Source organism: Lonchura striata, chromosome Z (assembly GCF_050655825.1).
Source record: "Lonchura striata isolate lonStrDom1 chromosome Z, ASM5065582v1, whole genome shotgun sequence".
Taxonomy (NCBI): Eukaryota; Metazoa; Chordata; class Aves; order Passeriformes; family Estrildidae; genus Lonchura; species Lonchura striata.
In genome coordinates this window covers 25,185,958-25,213,049 of record NC_140740.1, presented here as the reverse complement: position 1 = coordinate 25,213,049, position 27,092 = coordinate 25,185,958, and the positions used below count along the sequence as shown (strand labels likewise).

General features: G+C 39.4%; 1 protein-coding gene across 15 annotated transcripts in view; it reads right to left on the bottom strand.

The window, feature by feature from the left end:
* Positions 1 to 27,092, bottom strand: part of PALM2AKAP2 (PALM2 and AKAP2 fusion) — a 280,598-nt gene that overhangs the window by 121,578 nt on the left and 131,928 nt on the right. For 10 of the 15 annotated variants that reach the window (XM_085567945.1, XM_085567946.1, XM_085567948.1 and 7 more), the window contains one exon: positions 25,064 to 25,768. The exons of the other annotated variants lie outside the window; for them this stretch is intronic. In XM_085567945.1, coding sequence (XP_085424071.1) covers positions 25,064 to 25,768 — 705 coding nt within the window. The remainder of the gene's footprint in view (positions 1 to 25,063; positions 25,769 to 27,092) is intronic. 15 annotated transcript variants of the gene reach the window in all.

Sequence of the window (27,092 nt, the reverse complement as noted above, 5' to 3'; positions counted from 1 at the left end):
GTGCTGCCTCTCCTCTTACCCTCACAAGAAGCTGTATCTGCAGTGAGGTCTCCCTTAAGTCTCCTCTTCTCCAGGCTGAACAGACCAAGTGACCTCAGTCACTCCTCACACGGCTTCACCTCCAGACCCTTCACCATCCTTGTGACCCTCCTAGAGTCACTCTGGAACAGATCAATGTCTTTTTTGTGTTGTGGCACCCAGAACTGCCCCCAGCACTGGAGGTGAGGCTGCCCCAGTGCAGAGCAGAGCAGGACAATCCCTCCCTTTCCTGGCTGTGATGCTGTGCCTGATGCACCCCAGGACATGTTTGGGCTTCTTGGCTGCCAGGGCACTGCTGGCTCATGTTCAGCTTCTACCAGGACCCCAGGTTCCTTTCCTGCACTCATTTCTGCTTTCCAGCCTGTCGTTTGTTTGTCTGTCTGTACACCCAGGGTTGCCCCATCCCAGATACAGAATCCAGCACTTTCCCTTGTTGAATTTCATAGAGCTGGTGCCTGCCCAGTCCCCTCATTTGTCAAGGTGTCTCTGCAGGGCCTGCCTGCCTTTGAGGGAGTCAGCTGCTCCTCCCAGTTTTGTATCATCTGTGAACTCAGTATCCCTTCCAGTCCTGAGTCCAAGCCATTTATGAAGACAAAGAGCACAGGGCTGAGGATGGAGCCCTGTGGAATCCCCCCAGTGACAGGTCACCAGTCTGATGTCCCCCCATTCACTGTAACCCTTTGTGCCTGACCCCTGAGCCAGCTGCTCACCCACCACATAATTTGTTTATCCAGCCACGAGCTGGACAGTTTGGGCAGAAGGATCCTGGGAGAGGCAGCATCAAAGGCTTTACTGAAATCCAGAGAGATTACATCAGCTGGCTTCCCTTGATCAGCTAGTTGGGTTATCTTGTCATGAAAGGAAATCAGGTTTTAGAAGCAGGACTTTCCCCTCATGAAGCCATACTGGCTGTGACCAGTGACTGCACTGTTCTTCAGGTATTTTTTTCAATACTTCCCAGAACAATCTTTTCCACAACTTTACCAGGCATTGAAGTGAGACTGACAAGTCTGTAGTTTTGGGGGTCCTTTTTCTTGATAATTCGAACAACATTCATCAACTCCAGTCAGCTGGAATCTTTCTGGATTCCCAAGACTGCTCAAAAATCAACAAGAAAGTTTTTGAAATTACATCAGCCAGTACTCTGAGGATTCTTGGATGAATGTCGTCAGGCCCCGTTGATTTGTAGGGATTCAGCTGGAGCAGCAGATCCTGCACAATTTCAGGTTTGACTGGGAGTTGAACATTCTCTCAGTTATGGTCCTCCAGGCATTGAGACCCTCTTGGTCCTTCACATGTTGAAGACAGAAGCAAAGAATGCATTAAACACCTCTGCCTTGTCTATGTCACTGTTGACACTGATGAGGTGACCATTCTCATTCTGTAAAGGGGCAATGTTATTTCTACACTGCCTTTTGCCATTAATATATTTGTTAAAACTCTTTTTATTCCTACCCACATTTCTGGCCAGATTCAACTCCATTTGGGCTTTGGCCATACAAATTTTGTCCCTACAGTGGCAAACAACACACCTCTGTTCTCATATCACCTGACTTTGCTTCCACTGTGTATATACATTCTTCTTTTGCCTTATTTTCAAAAGATACCTGTTCAGGCAAGCTGGCCTTCTGCCTTTTCTGCTTGACTTCCAGCATTTGGGAATTGCCTCTTTTATGCCCTTAGGGGGTGATGTTTGAAAAGTCATCAGTACTGATAGACCCGGGCACCAGCAAAAGCATTTTCCCTGGGGACTTTATCCACTAGTGCCCTAAGCAGCCTGAAGTTTGTTCTCCTCATGTCCAGAGCTGAGGTTTTGCTGGCACTTTTCCTCATGACAGCAACTAGATGCTTCATAATCATTGTGGCCAAGACGGCCACTCAACTCCACTTTGCTCATGAGATCCCCTCTGTTGACAAGCAGCAGACGCAGGAAGGCATCTTTGAGTTACTTCCCTTAGGATCTGCTCCATATAGTTGTTATCTAGGTTTTCTAGGAATCCTCCAGCCTGAGTTGTACAACCTGTATGAAGCTCTCAGTTAACTTTTGGCAAATTGAAGTTGCCATGAAAGAACAAAAGCAGTTGACTTGGAATTGTCCCTTAGTTCCTCAAATAATTTGTTGCATTATTGTCCTGGCTAGGAGGTCTATAGAAGATTCCCACATTGACATCCACATTATTTGTCTGTCCCTTTGTTCTCATCCAGAGGCTGTCAGCTGGGCCATTACCAACTGTGAGCTCCATACATTCTAACCCTCCTGTTACTTTAAGTCCCTTTGCAGACAGATGGGCTAACTTGATATAACTTTCCAGATTGTCCCATGCTTAGAGAACTTATGCAAAGGCATCATCCAGAAACAGAAGCCCTGCACATTAGTCAAACCTTTAAGCCTCCAGATAAGCAAACATACGGGAGATTAAATGGGTGCTTTCTTTCTGCACTTCCTAAAGGTGCATAGGCCAGCCATGTATTCCAGATGGGCTTTGTCCTCTCTCACTTCTTCAAAGTCACAACATGTGCTCCTTAAAATGTGCCCTGCTGATGCAATTCAAAAACTCTGACTCTTGTGACTGTGGTATGCTAAACATAGCTTGTCAAGCGTAGAAGAAACAGCTACGGCACAATCCAAAGTCAGTAGGAAAAATCTGGTTTTCTTCTGCAGGCCTGTGGAAATGATCAGCTCAGTTCTACTTATTCCCTCTCAGCTGTTTATCTGTCCTATGACATGCATTGTCTAAATTCAAAATTAAAAATATTTCTAAGGTAATGAAAGTCTTTAAGCACTTGCATTCAAGAGTATATCAAAACACAGTAAAGGCTGATGCTTCACTATGGATAGCTATGCTTGGTTTTAATGTTTTTAGAGTCACATTAATTTACAGCACCCACATTGCCTGCTGGCCCAGAAGTCACATGCAAGGCAGGTCCATGGTGTGAGAGGTTTCCCTGCATAATGAGGCAGTCCATCTGTGCAGGCTGCACCAAACTGGAAACTGATGCATGAACAATATATGCAACTATGGAGTTTTTCCAGAGCTCAAGCCCTGAGCCTAGCTGGGGGTATTCAAGGGTTGTAATGAGCAAAACTCACCTTCTTTTAAAATGTAGATTTTGTACTGTAATTTCATGTCTCTTTACCTGTCCTGTTCCTTTTGTTCCCTCCCTTCTTCCTTAGCATGAACACCAAATAGTGTTGATTGAGTAAAGTGGCTTCCTAAGTGAATTAGCTATCATCTTGAGGAAAAAGCAGCATAAAGCCTGTACTAGAGTAGCAATAATAATTTTGTGCAGCTCCCATCTTGACAATAAACCTGTAATAGCAGTGGAATAGAGCATGAAGAAGGCATAAAATTACATCAGGGTTTCAATTACCTTTTGTATTACCTGTAACTCAAATACTTATTGCTTCAGTGCTAGAGTTATTACTTACTTTTATAAGAATTTAAAAATAACACCTTAAAGAGGCAGCCTGCCCTGTAGACAGAAAATCCAGCTCTGAAAACAAACAAAGAGCAGGAAATTTCAGAAGGTTTCAGGGTAAGCCCCCAAATGTCAGGCTGCTTATTTAAACCATTCCTGCTGAAATGTAGCAACCTACATTTCTTGTGAGATTTTAGAAATTAGAAGTGTGTTAGAAAGCCTCTTTTTGAAAGAACCACTGTACTTTAATATTAAGTCTTGCATGGAACATGATATTGTGCAGCATAAAGAATAAAGAAAAGAGATGATGCTTGATGATTTTGGGTTTTGTTTGTTGGTTGCTTTTTCTCTTTTTTTTATTTTTCTTCCTCTTTAAATAACAATCAAATTACTTGATCCTCAGCTCTCAATTTGTGAATAGTTCAGCCTGAATATAAAGGAACTTTGTGACTGACTGCCTCTTCCCTTATTCAGGCTATTCAAATAGTCTCTTCACAATGTGTACCAAGAAACAGATAAAAATAACTGTCATGCTTAATTTATTTTAACAGTTACATGTAGGTTGTTTGGATTATCCACAATTATTTTCTGAGAATATCATGAGTAAAAGACAGTTTCTAAGAACACAAGAAATGCCCTACTGGACTGGAAAAACTTTTTGACAGCAGCAGGGAAAAGCTTCACATAGGGAGGATGGCTGTAGCAGTCTGTATCCCCTGTAGTTCCTCCAGTATCACAATTACTAGATCAGGGATGTCACTTAATGTGCCTCTGCCTTGTCCCTTTAATATATTTTCTAAATCTATTATCCATTGGTTTGTTAACATGGAGACATTTGTCTGTCTGGTTTTGTTTTTTTTTTTTTTTTTTTTTTTTTTTTTTTTTGTTGGTCTTGTTTGTTTATTTTTTTTCTTCTGTGTAACACCTTCATCATCTGCACATGTGTGAACTACCATGACAGAGAGCCCAAGAACTGAACTGTTATAAATTATGGCTTGTTAAACAGCTTAGTAAGTTTAAATATCTAAGATATAACAGCAAAAAGATTGAATGCTCAGGAATTTTTAATTCACCATCTGAATTTCAGACCACCTTAAAGGAAGCTCTCATAGTATCTAGAGGCAGAGGCAGTCAAAGTAGTCATAACTTTCAGGAATTTTAGCCTCTAGCAGTGTTTGTTGCATAGAAAGGATCAGCAGAATAGGTTCACACTCAGTAAGGACACACTATTTAATAAGGAATTAGGTTAGCAAAGGAAGACAGATGGCAAGAGCAGACAAGACAGTTTGGGACCTAAGGCCTAATTCAGATTTGACACAGCTAAGCTGAATGGCCAATGAAGTCAGTGAGATGTTTACATATTTGTATCAGGGCTGAATTTGTTTCCCTGTATTTTGCAGAAGGAGGTGAATTAGTTGACTTCAAATAGGTGTTTGAGGGGTTTTCTAAAATTTGGGGTTTTTTTAAGCTAATGATCATACAAATATTTTGGTGCTATCCCAAAGCTTGCACTTTAAAACCCAATAGATTTAATGAGCAGAGATGTTTCCTGCATAATGCAAATGTAGTTGAAAGACAGTGTCTGGCCTAAGGCTTTGTATATATGTAATAGAAGCAAACAGATGGAGACACAAGCAGAGGCTTGCTCTGTGCAGCCTAACTTAAATGGGACTATGAATCCTTCCCTCACTCTCAGGTTGGTCTCTTTTTGAGTTTCTACAAGAGTTGCTACAGGGTACCCAACTCTTCTTAGAGTTAGAATGGGAAGCATATTCATTGTGTAAGTGAATATTTCAGAAGGAGCACTGGACTCTAGCAGTTTACCATTTCTGCATTTCCTTCTGTCTAGGTGTCTTTTGGCTTCAGTTTAGCTCTGGGCAATCTCAGAAACAATGCTGAGAGACTAACTGGTTAACATTAGTCTCCCTTTGTCTTCTCCTTTTCAATAAACCAGTACCAAGAGCTTCTGATTTATACTTATTTATTTTATTTTGGCTATAAAATTAGAAGATATATCTTATCCTAGTAAAATGGGATATTATTTTGCATTTGCTGCTATGTAATTACATCTGTCTACCCCACCCACTTTTTTTCAGGCTGCTCTTATTAAAAATCAGTGATTTGGGAAATCCTTACTAGAAAATTGTAGCTTAGTTGAGACTGAGAAACCAGAATGCTGCAGAAATTTGGAAAAGCAAGGCAAAAGAGAAAGGAAAACAAAACATTTCTCTTCTTGTAGAGATATTTTTCTGCCCTCCAAGAACATTGTCAGAGCACTGGTTATACAAGGAAGCAGCAAAAGATGCACCCATGATGGAAGCAGTCCTGTTTGTCCTATGTAATGCCATGGCATTTCCTGTACCACTGCATTGACATAAAGCAAGGGCAGGTAATCTTTCCTTGCCTTTAGCACACCCTGCAAAACAGTCTGGTCTAATACATAACAAGACCTGGCTCTGTAGCTAACAGCTCTCCATGCCAATGATGCACACCTCCAAGGGCAGCAGAAGCTTTCCTTATGATGGTTGCCAGCATGTTGTGCACAGAACATTAGCTGATGGGATACATCAGCAATAACTGTACGTACAGGGGCTGTAATCATTCCCAACCTTGGGCGCTGAAGCACCCTGAAGGGTTTCTAACAGGGCTCCTTGCTGCTGTGAAACAGATTTACCTGCCTGGTAGCTCTTCAGTTTATGACTTATCCTCTGTGCAGATCAAATGTGCATGCATAGTAACAGTGAAGAAACATACTGGCATCAGAAAAATCTTTTTTCTGAGGAAATGGCTGAGCTACCACATTGTAGGCAGTCACTTAATTATCTCCTGTCTTAGTTCCTCATTTTTCATATAATAACAATAGCGCTTCTCTGCCTTAATAGGATGCTGACATTTTAAAATACACAATAAATGCCAAAATATAGCTTACAGCATCTTTTGCACTTCAATTGCTAAAGACCACTTCCATTAAATTCTTCACTTACTGCCTGGAAATAATAAAAGATATTCCACAAATACTTAGGATATTTGGTACTTCAGTAAAACCTAGTGTACCAAGTCAGTTGCACAAGCCACACATGCTATCACTTTGCTATTAGCATAATCATGTTGCCATGAAACTAGTTATGATTCTTGAGGGGGGCCTAACTTTACATTATGTCAGCTGCCAAGCCAAGGCTCATGTGTGCAACCACATTGGATTTATCACGTTATCTGAAAACAAAACATATAGTCTCATGGACATACATATTATTTCAAAAATATGGCCATTTTCATGATAGTAATAGTTTTTGATTAAACAATTTCTGGGAACAGTTCTGGTATTTTTATTTACCCTATAGCCCCTTAAGTGCACTTCTACCAGCAGCTCCACTTTGTGTAATACATCAATCACCTATTTTGCTAGATGTAAATCTTTAACTTATGATCTATATACCTTACAGTTCAGACTACATTACCCTCTATCTACATTAACTTGCAGTACTGTACAAATGACAGTTTTGACTCAGGTAGAAATCGAAAAGATGAACTATAAAAGAAGAACTACTTAAACTGAGCCACATAGCTTTGCTGGTAATACTAACTAATCCAAATGTCGGTGTAAATTTTCTTTGGATGATTTGTATTTTCAAAAACTTTGGAGTGTGAGCTTGCTAATATCAAAGCTAGGTATTCACAGTGGGCTGTGCAAAATCTTGAAGGTGAGTCAAGGAGTCACACAGGCTGAAGTATGTGTAAGCAGAGTTTTAAGATGTAAACAAATACCAAGTAATCTTTTCTGCATAACTTCAGTACGATGTCCCTCATGGCTCAGTTAGAAGATCTTTCTTTTAATATGTCTTTCATAAATATTTGATATCCAGACTGAAGTCTTACATCTCTTTACTAAAGGAAATAGATGGGATTGATTACAGTGACAGTAATAACACAATTATAAATATTTTTTTTTTACAGTGGGAAGCTTTACGATACATTCTGGACTTTCTGGCAGTAGAATGCTTTTTCTTTAAACTTAACTGCATGGAAAACTGGTATTTTTAATATTAATATATTGATCTAAATTTATGGCTTATGGAAAGTAGTACATCCTTTCACGTAATTTTTTTACAATCAGGCCTGCAAAGATTTACACACAGAAATTCATTGTGTATTCTGGTCCCAGGAAATCAGAAACAAGACTCCCTTTGATTGCAGTGGAGCCAGGACTCCAGCTGTTGCTTTCAGAGCAGGCAGTATTGCACAGCTGAAGGTTTATCATATTTTGTAAAATATAGGGTGTGAGCCCAGTTTTTTGACATAAGACATCAGAAATATTTCACCTTTGCCCTGTTCTTGCCATGTTCTAGGATACTTGTGTTACATTGACAGCAACACCACCACCAAAAAAGGTGAGTCCTGTCTCAGTGAACTTGAGATTTGATAAAATTGAAAAACCCAACGGCAAATAATAAGGAAAGGATACACTGTTTAGAATTAATACCAAATATTTTTCATAAACTTAAGCCTATATTTGTTGTGTCAGGGTATGTTTTCAGCACATACATGAACACACATAAGCCCCTACCCCATTCATTTCTTGACGTATAAAACTGTTAATGACTATGAAGCCTTGGTCAAGCTCAGGCCAGTTCCAAGTCCGGCATAAAGCCAATGTAATCTTTGAGACTGACTAAACTCTTCAAGACAGAACTGACAAGGGCTGCTACAGCAACCATTCTCCACAGAGAACTTTTTTGAAAATCTAAATAGAAAATGAAAGGGAAGTTAATGTTTGGAGGCCTGAACATGCTTATTTTTTCTGGCTGAAGCTGATCTTTCAGGTCTGAGAATTTGTCAAGGTTGAGGTTGGATTGTCTTTGAGGTTAGTATTAGGGAGACATTTCAGATTTGTCTTCAGGTCTGGTATGGTCTGATGTGGACATAATGCCCTGTACAGCAGATCTCTGCACAAATGACATTAATGGATGGACATCAAACCACAGGTGCTGGCTCATCTATTTTCTGGGAAAGCCTGGACCTCTGTCCATCTCTAAATCATATGGCTGTCTGTCACCCTTGTGTAAAACTTGTACTTTGCCTAGCCCTGAAGTTTGCCTAGCTTCTGATCTTTGAGGCCTATGATCCTCTCTGTTCTGAATTACAGGGACATCTTTGGATGTGGTAGTTCTGACTTGGAATGCTTTCTGTGGGCTGCAGCAAACCTCAGAAAACTATCAAAAGTGCTGTCCAAGTTTACTCTTGCCTGTTGAGTTTTTCTTTAATTATAGACTAGGTGACATGTTGGTTGCTTCCGGGAAATAAAGACACTGACTTGTAACTAGTATGAAGACTCCCTGGTGGACCACTAAGCAGACTGGAGCCTAAACCTCATGTTCAGCATGAGTGCTGTGAAAAACTGATGTTTTGTCCACATGCAATTTATTGTGCTTTGTAGTGCTTCCCTGTATCTCCTCAGACTGAGAAAACCTGCAAGTATTCATCTTATTCTCTTTTCACAGGACTCCCTTGCACCAGAAGTCTAGAAGTCTCTTTTTTCCTTGATCAGCTTCCCTTCAACTCAGCTGGGAGATCTTCCATGGCTTGTCCAGTTAGGCACTTGTCTGTCTTTGTCTGACACCCACTTCAAGAGTCAGAGTGGGAATATATGCTGAACTACAAAAAACTCACTCATCCGACCACCTGCTTGGGAGTACTGGTGCCAATTTGCTTCAATAGAGAGGGAATTCCTGTTCCCTGACTGTGCTGGGGCAATTTTCCAATCTATCCTCTTAATACACTAGCATCCTGAACTAGCTTGCACTAATATTGACACTTAAAAACCACCATGTGATTATATGGACAGAATGCCAGTTTACCTCTACCAAAACACATAGATTTTATTCAAGAGAGGATTACTTTTAAAGACAAAATTAACTGAATGGAGCTAGCAATTTTGTCTTGGTGACTCAGTTATAATTAATGTTAATTATTGCTACTGAAACAGGCAGAAGCCACCAAAACTGCTGTACAGCCTAATGGTGATAGTCCCTATAATCACTAATTAGCACTCACATTTCATCTTAAGATGAAAAGTGTCTTCATCTGAAAAATTAGAAAGCAGATAGGCTGAGGTAGAGAGCTCAGGTGACTTGAGTAAGGAATGCAGAGACCATGGCTTTGAGCAGTGACCAGATTTGTAGAGTTTGCAACCTTCTGGCTTCAAGGTTGTGTTTTACTTGCTTATTGCTTCCCAGTTCTGAGACTTTTCTGAAGAGCTAGGGAGTCTACAAGACATTTTTTTTCTCAGATCTTTCTGGCAAAAACATGTTATATTCTTGCCCCAACCTTTACTACCTGATTTGAGTTTTGTTTATTTTATGTAGTGGAAGTGAGAAAGGGAAGATTTGTTTTGGGATCGGACATTATATCTGGATGTAAGTCCTACAAACATCAGTATTGTCTAAGGGTTTCAAGATGCAAATGACACTGGAAGATTTGTGTACAGGGGATGATGAATCCAGGAAAAGCAATCACTCCCCATCTTTGTTCTTGGAAACAAACTTTAGCATCTGTCAAACAGGTGTGCTAGCCTTCATATGCATGACAAAACATGACTAGACCAGAGTCTTCCTTTCTGACAGCAGTATCAAACTGTGTCTCTGTTTCAGAGACATCCATGTGGTGCATCAGTGCGCAAATGAGTGCTGTGCAAATGTGCAGGCAGCTGAGGGGGAAAAGGTAGCACTCAGGAGGGAAGGGAAAATCAGAGAGCTGGCCACAGTCAGCAGGAAAAGGAAGACAATGTACAGCTGTGGGTCTCTTGCCCATAGCTAGCTTCCTTATTAGACACACTTGACTTGAAATTGTAATGTCAGCCCTGCAGGCTTCACATAGAAGCCAAGAAAATATTCCCTTTGACTCTGAACAACAAAGTTTCTGGGAAAAAATAGATCTCTGAAAGAGCAAAATCACACAGAATTCACTAATAATAATTAAAATCACTAATAATAATTTTGGATGGAAAATCTGAAGGGAATGTTCTGGTAATGTCATAGCAATAATTTTACTCCATTGGAGATATTATTACTTTTTTTTTTCCCTTCCTTCAAACTGTGTTTTTTAACAACTGGTCATTTCTCAAAGTTTCACTTTGAGATCAGCCTGGTAGAATTCCCTTTTAATCTGTTTTTATTTGTTAGTTTTCACTACTGAAATGAAACAGCATTATTTATTCTTCTCCAATGCTGAGAGTGTTCTCAGCCTCCTTAAAACAGAACACCACACAACAAGTTTCTGCCTCCTCATTCTCTGCTCAGCACCATCCCTGCAGCCCATTCTTTGTAGAGACCATATGTGGTGGGCTTCCATGCCCACTAGCAGTGGAGAATCAAGAAGGTATTTCTGCAAAACAGAGATCTTAAAAGAAAAGGGGGTTAGTACACAGAAGGCAAGACCTTCATGACTTCAGGTTGAGACAGACCAGTTCATTTAAGGCACTTAATTGCAGTCCATAGAACAGTTTGGCTGGGAAAGAACCTTAAAGGTTACTTAGTTCCAACTCCCCTGCTATGACTCCAACTAGATCTGGTTTCTCAAAGCCCCATCCAACGTTGCTTGGAACAATGACTAGGACTGGACGTCTACAACTTCTCTCCAAGCAAGCTGTTCCAGTGCTTTACTGTGGAGTTGTGTCACAACCTTACCATCCTCACAGCAAAGAATTTCTTCTGTATATCTAACCTAAAATTTTTGGCTTTCAACTTGAACCTATTCCATAATTATCTCACTCTCCTGCCCAGCACTATTTAACAATCCTGTTCTCCAAAAAAAGGTGTTCTTTACAGGTGGTTCATATCTTCTGTTGCTTCCAATTATCTTTGTTTTGTGATGAAGTCTCTAATGAAATGAGGTGGTACAAGCAGATCCATGGAAATAAATTTGGCTACCCATGTTATTAAATTCAAGTACATGGCTACATTTTCTGTTTTGACAAAAAACATTTGTGAGGATTCAAAGACTAGTAGGAGGGTTAAATTATTCTCCAACATATCTTTTACAGGTCTGTTCTCTAAAAGTAGTTTATTTGATTTCCTGTTGGACATTTTTTTTAATTACCTATTTGAATAACATGGCTTTCAGCAGCCTGTATCACAGTAACGTACTAACCTGACTGCTTACTATTAAAAACCTTATAGCTTTTCTATAAACTCTTCTGGGCAAACTTTTCTTAACATAATTGTACATAATGGAAAATGGCTAAACACATCGGATGAAAATTAAGGCTGTAACTTAGGCAGTGAGTCATGTGCTTTTATAGTGGGTAATATTGGACTATACCAGGAACTCCAGGCAGTGTAACTGCAGGGTCAACCCTGCTTTGCTGCTGTAAAGAGATCTGCTTTTTTAAATTCTGCACACAGCAGAGCCCTTTGTGAAAACACTTTGATTTTGTGCCACTTATTTTCTTTATAAAAGAAAAAACAGTTGCTTCTCAGGTGCTGATGGTGACAGGTAGTGCACTTCTTCACAGTAAGCTGGGTATGCAATTGAAGCCTGTGTTCCCCTCCCTGAATTTTGTTTTCTGGAACTGGTTATTAAAATCTTGCAATCTCTCAGGAACCTAGCTCTAAAAATATTATTGCACCAGAGAGGGTTTTCCAAACCAATTTCAATACTTTCTTTTATTTCTAGTGCTCTGTGACAAAAGTCTGCTTTGACTTCCCACATAGGCACTCTGAGTTCACTGGCTGGGCTTGTGATAAGGTTCTGACCCAGAAATCACATGTAGACTTTCTTCTAAGGGACTTGATGGCCCTGCTGCTAATATTTGCAGCTGTTAAATTGTGAAAGCTGTCCTTTTATATCAAACTGGGTTTACTACTTTTTAGTCTATGGATTAGAGGAAAACTCTTTTTGGTGCTGGATGAGAGAAAAATAACTTGTTTCCTTTTATTTTCACTTTCAATTAAAACTTTTAAATACTGCCAACACTGTTTACAGCTTTAAGCCCCAGTGTTTCCTCTGCAGGACTTAAAATGTATGAAGAAAATGGAGACAGGCAGGTAACAGCCTCCATGACAGGTCCTGGATATGCTCATATTTAGCAAATGTTTAGGACATTGTAAAGATATATCAATAAATTAATCTCGGTATTTCCAGCTCTGTGAATTCAAAATCCTGATGTATAAAATCAGTGAAGAAACTAAACTGTGTGTACTATTTCAGTAGCTTGCCCATTTGTTGTAGTCTCATTTCCTCATTGCATTCAAGAGCACTTAAGAATATTGTGGTCTCATAAATGCCACAGAAAAGGGCTCAGAAAATAGAGTATCACAGACCTGCAGAACTTGTACATTCAGCTAGAGCAAGTATTTTCCAGTTTTCATCCTTAGCTGGGAATCCAGAAACTACTGTTTCTTTTTCGTATGTGTGTAGGGTTTTTTTTTTTTTTTTTTTTTTTTTTTTTTTTTTTGGGGGGGTTGTTTGTTTGTTTTGGTTTTGGTTTTTTTTTTGTGTTTTCTTTGTTTTGTTTTGTGTTGTTTTTGTGGCTTTTAGTTTGTTTTTGTTTTTTTGTTTTGTTTTTTTAAATTGCAGCAAAGACTCACCTCGAATTATTTGACTCCATGAGCTGGAGATTCAGAAAAAAAGCACTAGAATTTCAGCATAAATTGTAGAAGTAAAACCAGAAATTACTTCTCTCCTGTTAAGTGAAGGGCTGTTTTCATCCCAGGGTGGTATCTGTCTTAGTTAACTCTCCCAGTTTACTAACCCCTTGGTGACCTCCAGTTTCTGTAAAAAAAAGTTGCAGTCTGAAATAGCAGCAGTGGAGACTTTCCAGATGTCAGCCCTGTTCTCAGTGTGCAACTGCATGTGGTATTCAACAGATTCATCACTTTACCCCATCTCATCTGGTAACTCAACCATAAACAATATAAAATTGCCTAAGTTGGTCAATAGAAGGAAGCACCCCACATTTGTCTATAAACCCTTATTTCTGAAGCAATAAAGATGCTTCTATAATTTAGCACAGCATGTTAAGAAAAAACATCTTACAATGCAACAAAAAAATGAGCAGCAACAATCTACTTAAAAATTTGTCAGGGCTAAGTGATCTCATTTGCTTTAAAATTAATGATAAATGATAAATCACTTTAGTGAAATACAATGATCAAAACCTGATGGTACTAAGAAGTACCTTCCTTTTAAGCCACAGGATGCTTACAAACCACAATGAAATGATGTCTAGAGGTAACCACTGTACAGTCATTTTAGCTCAAGTGAATAGATAACCACTTTTACAGCAGGGCTGATTAGCTCATCTGCCCCCCTCCCTGCCCAGAAGAGCTACCATATTGCTGACATTGCTGGAGCAGACTCACCCATAGCCAGAGGGATTGTGTAGCCAGTGATGCATTACATACTGTGGAAATACTCAAAAAGGAAGCTGAACTGATTTGTCGTGTCTGAGAAAGTGACCCATTTGTGCATGTCTCCTTTTTTCCCTTCACCTATTCTTTTCCCTTTGTTTTCCTACCTACAAGCCACCAAATGTGCTACAGTTCTATCCTTTTTCTCGTAATTCATGGAAATCAATCTTTCCCAGCACATACTGTCTGGGTTTGATTATAATACAACCTATATTTTTTTCTGATTTGACAATGCTGTAAGAAGCAGAACCACCCCAAAACTGTAGCAGTGAGAAGATACCTTCTGAGCCAGTGTGCCTACTGCATGCCCCATATTCCTGTAGTCTTGTGACAGATACCAACAGCCACATCACCACAGCTGCACAAGGCAGGATAGTGCTAAACATCCTAAATTGCAGATGTAAAACACGTAAAACTTAGGGCTCACAGAGGATATTAGGTACCTGCTCTTCCCATCTAAATTAAGCAGATGATGTTGTCTCTACATACCTTTGTAGCTCTGCAGATGAGAGACTTTTTGTGAGGTCATGCTGAGCCACTCAGAACAGCAGCAATTGGAAATGATGTTTGCCAAGAACTGAGCCAGCATCTTTATTAATGCTCAGTGAGTCCAGAGACCTTACTTCCTTACACCAGGAAGAATTGCTGTATATAAAAACAGGTGCAAATTCCCTTCTTTCTGTGGCAACCAAGTTTGTAGGTTTGCATGCCAGTGTCTGTACACCGACACAACGCCTCCCTGCCCATATTTGGAGTGACCCAATCTCTCTCAGCCAGCTAATTTTCCCCTTAATTCTTATTTTGAGTTATATTTTAGGAAATGGCCTCCTCCAAGTCTGTTATAGCAAACTCTATTTTCTATACAAGTATCTCCTTCCTTGTTTCATCTGAGAAGGTGATCTGTGTCAACTAGACTCTTGTGACAATAAAGCAGGTGTTTTTTTCTGTTACAGGTAAATATGGAGGATGTTCTGCATGGCTGTGCAAAATGCTGTGTTCTGCAAACTGCTCCAGAGACCAACCTGGATTTCCCCAGAGCAGTTACAGCAAATTCATGCATAGTGTAATGGACATCTGAGTAGCACATGAGAACTGCAAATGGAGGTCTTGGAACAGCAAAAACTGTAATTAATTTCTTGACCCTTTTTTATTATTCATTCTTACAGTTACTAGCCTTAAAGCTTTCTTCATGTAACCTTGAAAATATTATAGTGTGAAGTAAGAATAATTGCAGGGCTGGTATGAGTTGGGCAAGTGGTGAGGGTCTTGCAGAAAAGCAAGAGGCTCTCTGGAAATGTGCTACTCCATTTCCTTCCCACCACCCGTCCAATTACTGAAACACCTCAAGTATCGAACTCTGAGAGTAAGCACCTATTTTCCTTCTGCTACCAGAGGGATACAGAGATATTAAAATAAGTGAAAAGGAAAGAAAACCTGAGAGGCCTCCTGCATGCTGAATATGCCCTTACTCTGTGAAGTCACTACCTTCGAACTGCTCCAGATGAGCTTCAGGGGAGTGTCATGCTATCTGACCAGCTGTAAAATATTTTATTAAAGATATTACAACCCCCCTTTTTTTTCTTGGAAATTTTAAAAGGGGAAATGCACAGAAATACCTTGTTTCTGAAACCTTAGTAACAGCAGAAATATTAAAATTGTCTAGTCTGTTTTCGGTGTTTACTTGGATGACTCAGTTCTGTACAGCAGAGGAATTATCAGTTGAAAGTTTTCTCCTGGCTATGGAATTAAGTGAGGTGGAATGAAAAAAAGAGTATATCACAGGCCATGGTATGCACTAAGAGACGTAATATGTACCTGATCCAAGCATCCAAGAACTAAGTTAGTTGCACATAAGGCCCTTGTCAATTCATGGTCTTCTCACAGACACTACTGCTAACTCAAGTTCATGATCCCTCCTTTTGTCATTTTGACACACATTCTGGATTAGGAAGGTATTTGCAAAATCAAAGAGATTGAGACAATTATAATAATTTCTCTCAGCTGAGTCAATTTTAGTCCTTTGATGACAAAGCCATGCCAGTTCTCCCAGCATTCACTTTCTTGGACAGCCAAATTGACTTCCTCTCAGTGAACACAACAAGTAGGAAAATAATCAATTTGAAGGCCCGCCTACTGTAAAACTTTCAGGACTAAATTATAAAACAGAAATGCAGGGTCATTTTCCCTTCTGTGATGCTAAAATGTACCATATTGCAAAGGTCTCTGTGTGTGTGTATGCATATACATTTTATCTGTATGGTTTCTGGATGAAAGGAGAAGAAGGTGGGTACTTGAGTAGCAATGGGCAATTTGTGGTGCATTTCTTAAATGTCAGAGTTTAAGATGAATTTTTAAATTTCAGAGAAGGAGGCATGGGATGCCTAGCTATGTTATCCATCCTATCATAGTTCTAACCTTAGGTAAACACAGCATTTCAGGCAAAAAAAACCCCAAAAACAACAACAACAAACAAAACTACTTGAGGGTTTTTTCTTTTTTTTTTTCCCTTGCAAGTCAGACTATGGTGAAGTTCTTCCAGTCCTGACATAGAGAGGATATTATCTGTGATAAACCCTGAAAGAAAATTGCATACTATTTACTTTATTGGTCCTCAAATAATTCAGTGCTCTTTTCTCACAAAATCTATATGCTGTAGGGAATACTTCCCTCAGTCAGGAAATAAGTTCATGCAGAACATACTGCTTTGCTAGCTAAACCAAATCCTTTTTTTCTTCTGCAAATATGAAAATGTGCCATGTGATCTTAGAGCAACAGGGTCCATAATATGCTTGGCAAAGTATCACAGAAGAAGGAAAGGAAAAAGGAAACGAGACAGTAACAGGTACGATGAGTTAATATGTATGAAGGATTTAATAAAAATAACAGCAACAGGGCATAGCAGTGGAGGAAAGGGGAAAAAAACCCCAAAACTCTGGAATTAGTACTTTAATTCTTTTAGTGAGAGAGGTAGCTCCAGTGCAGTATGTCCTTGAGATCACAGCATATCTTGAACAGTGGTAGATAAAGAGAAACACACTAAAAAGACACAGAAATAGGCGCAGTGAAAAGGCAGATTTATTTACTAGTAATACTGTACAGGGAAAAAGAAAGAGAAGCCACAGTTACAGCATGGCTGTTGCTGGCAGTGTTCTTGGTTTTTTTATTTTGGTTTTTTTTTTCATACTCATTTTTTTAATCTGAAGAAAAAAACATAACAGTCAAAAAAGTACACTTCAGGTTACAAAGTACAGCAGCTATCCCCAGCAATTCTAATCCAGTGTTAGCACAGCAGATTTTCCCCAACAAAATGGGATTTTATTTACATTAGCTCACAAAGAAAGTGGGAGACTAAAGCTTAAAATAAATCTCAACCACAATCTACATTCACCGTAAAAGCTGCATTTTACACAACATTTTCTTGAACCCCTAAAAAGACTCATTCTTTGCCTAGAGTGAATGTAGGTGGGAGGGGCAGAAGACCTTCAGAAGTGTGTTCTTTGCATTTGTTCTGACCTGCTCTTTCTTGGCTACCTTTGCTGCAGTCAGATTCCATTGGTCAATGGAAAAGAAAAAGCTTTCAGACTGATTATTTCTCTTGTATCTGCCTCTAAGTAGTTCCTTGCAAAATAACAGGAATAACAGGTACAACATTTGAGACCATCATCAGTGAGACCTTAATCCTAAGTACTGGCTGATCTTCACACATCCTCAAGGCTATCCCTAACCTGCATAGTATGTGTTACACTTCAATTGTGTGCTTAAAGTTAGTGTTGCTCAAGCACCATATTCAACTGGGACATCATATGGTTGCACAAAACCATCTTAATTTTGGAGTTTGCCTCTCTTTAACAGGCATATTATCTTGGAGGGATACCAGTAGATTCTTGGCAGCTAATTTTACTGAGAAAGCCTTTGCATGCTGGATCAGTCTATGGGGAAGTTCATATTTTCTCCAGGCTTTTTTATCCCTGCTAATAGCAACCTGACATACAGAGGAGTGGATTGCCTTCTGTTGCTGTAAGAACTGCTTTCTAGATGCCATTATTTTATGTACCTGGACACATCTGGCTCATGTGAGTTCAAGGGGCATAGTGTGTTCCAAAGGAATAGTAAGAGAGACAGCAGATTTACCTAAATAGTGAGATTTTAATGGAACTTGCTGTTTGGGCAACCCATAGGATGCCAGATGAATAGAGAGGGAGAGTGCTCCTCTAATATCAAATATGTCTGAAGAATCTAAGAAAATAAGGGAAAATGTCCAAATAGTGAGGACAAGATATCATAATTTCTTAGAACTGACACCAGCAGGCCTAGGGTGAGTTTTATAAATCTGGTCTCTCCTTTCTTGCCCCTCTTTTTTCTAGGACACCACAAAAAGGGAAGCAGATGGATGAAGAGAAAGGGATCATTTGAGCCACAGTGTCCAGAATGAGAACAGGCACAGAGAGAGAGGACAGACAGAATCTGGGGCAGAGATGTGCAGAGAGGGAAATCTGAAAATAAAAGTTACACTGCCTCTTTTCTGTTGTGTTTATGTGGAGGTGTAAAGTTTACCCCTCTGTCCTCTGTGTCTCCAGGAAGTGGGATTTTGAGAGTTCTTGGAGGGTGTTTATCTCCTCAAACACAGTCAGCAAGGAGATCATGCTCTAAAACCCTCTGTAGAAAAGTGCACCAGTTTCACAACACCATTTAAAATTCTAATTAAACTAATAAGAAGACACAGTTAAAGCAGCATAAACCTTGCCTGCAGCATATTGCTTAAAGACCAGATCCTCTACATATTTGTGCATGTGTTTAATTTTACTTGTCTGGATCATCCTATTAAAAAGGACTACTTGAATGCTTGATTTTATGCTTATGGTCAAATCTTTAGGTCTTACAGACCCTATGAATACATATGCAAGGTCTAAATTTTGGTACAAGTCACTAACATATCAGTGCAAGTTAAAAATGTATAAATATACCAAAACTGGTGAGCTTGAGTTACTTAGCTAATTCTAAAAAATTAATTAAGGGTTTTTAAATTCAATTTCTGAATTATATTAATTCTTAGAACAAATCCCTAAATATACCTTTGAGAAGAATTTGGGAAACAATTGCAGGAAAGACTTGAAATACAATAGCAGCAAAGCCCTGCAAAGTAAGAGAAGCTTTTGCAAACTGAAGGAAGGGGCTCAGAATTCTTCACCAGTTTGCCTTTAAGAGAAGTGGCCTATTCTTAATCCACTGAACAGCCTAAGTGGAACCATCACAGGTAAAAAAGCTATAGATTTTGCAAGACTCTTTGAACCCACAAGGAAAAAGGCTCTGTTTCATAATTGTTTAATTTTAAATACAAGTGGGACATTTTAAAGAACTTCATGCACCCTTGTCACTATTTACAAGCAAAGTTAATAGAGGTTTATATTACAAGTTTGATTTATATTGTTTGGACTAGGTGACAATCCATTTATATTCTAAACTGAATAAATTCAGCCATTTTATAGAATTTATTTTTTTACATACAAACATTACAGTCTATATTTTTTTTGAATATTGTCATAGTCTGCAGTTATTAAGCTCAGAACGAAAATTTACTCTTGCTGCTCAGAAGGCTCAAGAAACACAATCTGAGCAAATCCTAAACTTTCCAACAGACAGCAAGAACTGGTCAAAACTTAGTGAATTTAGAAAAAAGAAAGCGCCCATGCCTCAGCATGTGGAAATATTTGCCTAAAATATTTTGTTCAACTCAAAATATTGTCTAAAATATTTTGTTCAACTCTTTCCAGTGGCACCATCTCTTGCACTTTGAAATCTATTGCTGGATAAAATATGACAAAACATGTATTTCCCCTATTAGCCATACCACTCTGCCGAAAGTAGTTAGCTTTTGCCTACTATGTTGGCTTTCTAGGTAAAGAAATTTGTCTAGCTATAGAAGGTGTAGGTCCACCTTTTTCTGTGAAACATGTTTAATTATTTAGCTGTGTCTATAGCAGTTATATTGGATTCTACTCTTCTAACTTGGCTCTTTAAAAAGTATTGTGATCCTTCTTCCTGGAAAAAAATTTGGTTAGGTCTACAAAAAATCCCAAGAATTTGGGCATTGTCATAAATGTATGAAAATGTTGAAAGGCTCAATGTCATGGGAAGGATGATATTCCAAAACTCAATACCCATCTAGGGTTTGTATCTCATTACAAAAATATTTATTCCTTAAAAAAATACACAAATGTAAAATACTACCTTTTCTATTATATCCCCGCTTACTTTCCAAGTATGCCATTTGGATGTTTGACTAAATTAAAAGGTAGAATACCTTTTATTTCTCTAGCAACTCTCTATGCTATCTTTTTGCTCAGATTAGTCTGTGGAATCTTAATAATTGGAGAGTGAAGAATCAGTAGTGAAGTTAGGTACAATGGCAGGGGACTAATATGTTAGGTGTCAGGGAAGCCCCTCTGAATTTTTTGTTCATGGATGGTAGCAATGCTGACTCAGGACCTGATCCTACCGGATGCTAAGCACCATTTAGTTTTGTATTTTTCTCAGTAGAAGTACAATGCTTAGAGTTAGCCTCTCTGACCACACCACCTTGAGCAAACTCAGCAGTGTATAAAATCTGTATAGGAACATAAGGAACACCCAAACTCTGTATCGGTCATTCATGCCCGGATCTTGCAGACTCCTACAATGTTCTTCCTTTGAGGAGTCCTGTTGACTGAAACAGGTTTACACACAGCAGAATTAGGCATGCATGTTTTTGTTTGCAGAACTGAAGTCTCCTACTGCACTGGTAGAGGTACACTTCTCAGAGAAGGGCTTATGCACACTTCTCTTGCTGGGGATTGAAAGATAATGTTGTGTTTATACAGCTTTGGAATACAGCCTGCACTTTTTGGAAAAAAAAAAAAAAAAGGAAACGAAAGATACAAAAAAGAAGAAGGAAACCCAAGAGTGCTAAGGCAAACTGTCAAATGGCACATCATACCTACTTTGTAATTCATTTAGATAACATCACAAAGGCAGACCAGAGGAGTTCTGTAAACATATACCATACAGTACATCAGCCACAAGAAATTAAAAAAAGAAAACAACCCTGTAATTCTTTTCTTTCTGTATTGATATTCTAGTAATTGAAATAGATTGCCTAGCCACTAATCATAGTGCTGTGGGTTTTGATTTGTATGTTTTTCTGTAAAAAAAAAAAAAAAGAATGGAAGTTAAATGCAGTGGTTTGCAAAAGAAATGGTCCCTGAATGCAGACAAGGGACGACATGGAGAGTGGGTTTATAGAAACTTAGAAAATACAAAATATAAAAAAGTTTCCTAGTTTACTTTTTTCCCAGTCTAGGAAAAAATACACTGAAAAGAGGTTTTTCTTTGTTTTTCTTACAAAAATTAAGGCAAGCAGTTTGTTGTTGCAAAATGCTATTACTGAACCAGTTTCTGACTCTACTTTTTGTATCCCCTCATGCTGAAACTGAAAATGTACATGTGATGGCATAAGTTAAACAGACAGGGATTTTGCTTAAAACAATATTAAAAAAAACATACCATAGTGATCCTTATAAAAGTCTCTCTCTGCTTGACCACAGAGCAGGCTGCTTTCCTTGTGCCGATTATGTATGGATTATCACAGGCAGCCTCCTATCCAAGGGTAAGGGGAAAACCAACCTTTTCAAAGCCCAAACCATCCCTGAAAAACCAGTTTACATTCATCAGCCTGGCCTAATGCATCTGAATTTCCCTGTAACTTGGCTTCAGGCTAATGGCTAGAAGGGACAAGGCAATGTCCAGGCACGGCTGCTGCCCTTATGGAGGAGGATGATTGGAGTGTGTTTCAGCTAAGCCCCTGTGATTTCAGACTCATTAGCTTCTATTTCATGTTTTTCCTGACCTCACATGGGGAACTGCCTTTGACCTTAAAAGACCAACCCTATGCAGGTGAACCTTTAGCTTTCCTGGAGCTCCTGGGTCCTGTTAACCATGGAGTTAATGTGAACAGATAAAAACTACTGGCCTTCCTAGGCACTCAATGTTAGCTACAAGTACTGAGCAGTAGGTATTTGAGAGGTTTAAGGTTTAAGGCTTGTGCTCTACTTCTAACCACTAAAGGGCCACTTCTGGACTGTGGTGTGCCACCATCTTCCCACCGTACTGTGCCTCAGATGGTGCAGTGGTCTCAGACATGTTCTGGTCCCAGCATCAGCAAGCATCTCCCAAAGCTGGCTGCTAAGGGAGTCATCCCCAAAATGCTGAGTTGGTGCTGAACCAGAAGGTTGTCTGACAGGGGAGCACATGGCTCAAGAGATGCAGAGACAGAATGGGTTAGATTAGTATGATACCCCAAATTTTTCAGTTTGGGAGTTTTGAAAAAAAAATGTTCATATGAGGACAAGAGTGGCAGGGGAAAAAAGATTAGACTGTGAAGACACCATGAGGCCAGAGTGGCTTTGAAGGCGGCATCACACCTAGAGAGGAAAAGATGGTGAGCAACAAGATGGCTGGCCAGGCCAGGAAGAGTTGGCTGGGAGATCTTTTTCCGAGTATTACTGGTGAGGTAAGCAGGCCCCAGCGTGACAGAACTATTGCACAGCATGCTGGGCTCCCACATCTTTCACAGGTAGCTGCAAAACAGAAAGGGCTTCACCCTTTGTGTTGCAGTGCTCCTAAACATGCCTGGGGACAGCCTCACCTGCCATATTGGGATCGCAACTTAGTCTCTTGTTTTAAGAAATGTGTAAGTTTGTAAATGCTCAGCATTTCTGGGAAAAGAGAGAAAGGGAAAAAAAAACAACACCCAACCACCACCAACCACTAACCATAAAAATCCCAAAATTCCATACAACTCAGTCAAAACCACACACAGGCTGCTAGTTTCTAACAAGCAGCCACCAGACCTTTTGTTGCAATATGAGGGAGGCTCTGTGGCCCTTCCACACTGTGATAAAACTTAACCACCTAAGCCTGAGTCAAAGAATGATATGCAGAGCTTCCTCTGGGTGAGTTTGGTCCTTCTCCCAACGAAAAGCCCCCAGGTGAGGCAAAGGGAGCATGTGGAAGTCTATTCATTTCTGCCACTCCAGCTGATATGGAGGTCAGCAAAATTTCTGCAGGTGTCAAAGAGGTGAGACCGTCTTTTACTACTCTTGGTTTTTTACTACTTTTTTGGGTTTTTTGTCTGACAGTCACCTGGGCAGTAGTGAGAAGTTTCATTGACCAGTTCCATAGTGACAGCTGAATGACCTAACATGGGAATTACCTTTTGCTTTCTTGTATATGTAGATTTTCAGTGTGCCTCATATCACTGCCACTGGACAAGTGTCTTTTTTTACTGGCACAGAAAGAAAAGAGTACAGAGCAAGAACTGTGTTCAATCAGATGCTCTGGACTAACAATTAATGCAGTAAAAGCACCATCCAAGAAAGAAGATAAATATCACAGGAACCACCTCAGACTGAAAAGAGGCTTTTGTTTTGTTTTGTTTTTTTTTTTTTTTTTTTTTTACTTTTTTCTCAGTTGCTGTTATTAATTTTTAAAGTCTGATAGTTTCAAAGACACTTCAAAATAATCTTGAGTACTTGTTCACACTATCAGAAAATATAAAACCTGATTTTTAATCTCACTCATGTAGTTACAATGCCAGAGTAACTCCACTACAGTGAGTGAAATTAAACTTAAGCCAAACCAGTGTGATACAAGAATTAGGCTCATAATAACTCACCATGAAAAAGCCAGCTGCTTTCTCATTTAGAAGAATCAAGGAACAAGAAAAAAAGAAAGACCTATTGATTTTGGATGCCTTCACATTTTTACATTTTCATCTTGAGTTGTTTTTAAGAGGCCTGACTTTTAGAGGTCAGATGAAGAAAAATGCACTGGAAATCAGGCATCTTTTAGTGCCCCATGTTAGAAATTGAAGCATCCAAAACCACCAGCAGTTTTTGAAAATATTAGTCTTGTGGCAACAGGATCTCCCAAAACAGCTGCTCTGACAAAACTCCAGTGGGCTTCCACACGAGTTTTACCTGGACAAGCAGGGCAGCATCAGACCAAACTGCCTGTCACTGTGTAGGTGCACTGGAGGTACACTCTGAGAAATTACATTTCTGTAAGAACTACAAAAGAAAACTCTGACCCTGCCCCCATTCCCAGTACTGAGAATTTTGCCACTGAACCCAGTAGGAACAGGGTCAGACTGTCAGAAAAGTTCATTTATATTCTAGGGAAATAGAAAGCAGCATCCCTCTTCTACTGGAGTTCAGCAGGAAAATTTAATGTATAAACTTTGTCAGAGTCACTAAAAGTAACTCTGATGAGTGACTCCATTTCTGTTGATGTGACAGCTGCATTTTTTTTCATGTCAATTTCAACTGTAATTTGGGGAGTTGAAATGCATATACAATACTGTAATCTGGAAGATTTATATAAGGCAAAATGATCATTCATACATTTTCTAGAAAGAATAATTAAGGTCCACTTCTGGTATCACCAATAAGTGGAAATGGCTAATGGGTTTTTCTGACACTGCAAACTAAACTGGAAAGCTACTAAAATGAAAATTATGCCATTTTTTGGGAAAGGCTTGTCTGATTTTAGCAAATCAAACCAGTAAAGTGATCTGAGCCTTCCACCAAGAAATAAAAAATATGATACATAAAATAATGCTTAATGTGATTTTTCTTAAAATGGAGAAGTAACATTTTTTTAAGGCTGTCATATCTGGTGGCTATGAAATTCAGACTCCCACAAAATCCTAGGAATCTGATCAAGCCTGCCAGATACTTAAAAAAAAACATAAAAAGTGCTTTCATTATATATATAAAAATATATATAAAAATCAAATAAATATGAAAACATATGTTCCATTTCTCATTTATCTCTCACTCTGCAGTATTAAGGAAAAAAAAAACAAAACAAAACACCACCACCAACAACACAAAGAAAAAAAGAAGCCAAAAGCTCCCAACCCCTCCCCAACACCAAATAGTATGCCTGATGGGAAAATAACCATGCGTTCCTCTTCTGGAAGAACTAGAAAGAAAAGCAACCCAACTGCAAGGCAATGGAGGCATTCACTTCCAGTTCACAGTATTGCAGTTAGAAGTACAGTGAGGTCTAGGTAAGTGATGGAGCAGGAGCTGCCTGGAGCAGGGAAGGAGGAGGTGTTCACATGACAATACAGCATTGACAGCGCTTTTTCTTTTGTGTACCTGGGGCAGCTTCCAAGGGCAGGCTCTCTTCCTTCCCCTCAGGAGAGGAGGGCTCTGTCGTGTCCGACAGGGGCCTGCCAGAGACCAACTCTGCAGCGTTCCCATCCATGGTGGAAACATCAGTCACTGTCTTCTCCCGCAGTGACTTCTCGTCGTCTTCATCGATCAGCACAAGCTCTGCCTTGATGGTCTCATCGTAGCCCAGCACTTTCTTTGTCTCCTCTTCATCATCGATGTTCTGGTAGCCCATAAATATCATTGTCACTGGCTGATCTGCACTGGGCTCTGGGGTTTCACCACCACAGGGTTTGTCTTGTGTCTGAGGGTTCACAGCACGTCCTTTGCTGGATTTATGTACCATTTCTAGCTTTGCCTCTTTGAAGAGCATTTGCTCCTTCATATGGCTAAGGTTTCCATCGACTACCACATTTTTGTCTGACACAGTCATTGTTTCATACCCTCCTTTTACACTTGATTGTCCAGCTTTTTGCATAAGTTCATCTACGTCCTTTGAGCTTAATTTATGTACTCCATTTTCTACCACTGTGCCACCACAGTGAACCTCATAGACTACCTTGGAACCATCATCATAGACTTTGAATCCTCTTTGATGGGCCTCATCTGGGCCAACAGGTGAAGCAGAGACAATCTTGGTCTCTCCTGTCTGTTTGTCTTTCTCCACATTAATTTCCATGGTGCACAAAGCTTGAATGAAAACAAGAGAGGAAGTGCATGTTACAACAAAAAAAGCCAGTGAATGGTTAATTGCCAAACAGACAAAGAAAACTATGGTGCCCCTTTTTCCTATCTCCTGCTTCTAAAGAGCTAAGCGTTCTACGTTAGCGGTGGGGTGTAACGCTTTGGACACTGTTACACTATGGCTTTTATGTCGGTGGAGGCTGGGCGTATCTGCGGCAAACAGACCTTCTCTTCCAGCTCACGACACATGGAGCTGTCTTTGGTCAACTAGGAGCGCCAAGAGGTTAGGTGTAATTTAGGCAAGGGAAGGTGATAGCATGCAGGTTTCCCTCTAACTTTTCATTCTGAACTTGCCTCCAAATTCAGAGAGACTCTTCTACTCTCTTTTCTGCCATCAAACTGCCAGTTAGTTGGTAACAAGTTTTGTTTGCTGCAACACCCAGACCATTTAATTATCAATACTTATCCTTGATTAATTCTTCCATTCATAGCACTCAAAACATTTTAGAAGGGTGAAGAAATATTATTTATCTCTGTTCTGCATGTGGGAAAACAAAATCACATGGGAATGGGACAACTTCTCCCACAGGTTTGTGGCAGGGCAGCTCTCTCAGCTTCCACACCAACAACAACTGTGACCTCTGCTTCCAGGTTAAGAGAATGCACTAATAGCCAAAAGTGCTCCTTCGTTTATGTGAAATAAGCATTAAGCACCATTGTGAAAGTTGAAGAAAAAACTGATTTTCAAAGTCATGAAACAACAGGTAAAAACATGTGTGAGGGCTGTTGCTTTAGAATAGCAAAGGTTTTCTAGCAGTTAAGGATGTAGTAATGAGATGAAAAGTGTAAACCACATAGTAGGAATAGATGAGCAGTCTACTCTGCTCCTACACCCATTCTGAGATATGATGACATACCACTAGACAGCTTTTAAAAGAAAAAACGTGCAAAGACATCTCAGACTTTCCAAAGTGTTCATTTGTTTAAGCATTCCTTGTTATGCATATGAAGACATTTGGCTCCTGGACAGACATCCACAGACACTTAATTACAAATTACCACAGGCAGTGACAAGTGTTTGTGAAACTTTCTATGATCACTTTCAACAACGAACCTCAATGGTATAAACATAATTTATCTTTCCTGGGAATATCACAAACTGGAATGTTTGCTTTTTTACCTGACTTACTTTCAAGTGAGTACAGAATATCCTTGCCCCAAGAATAAATGCAGCTTGGTATGTTTGTATTTAAAAAAAAAATTAAAATAAAAATTTATTGTCACTTTAATATATTTTCCCAGTCTTTTTATTCACACACAGTAGAACTAC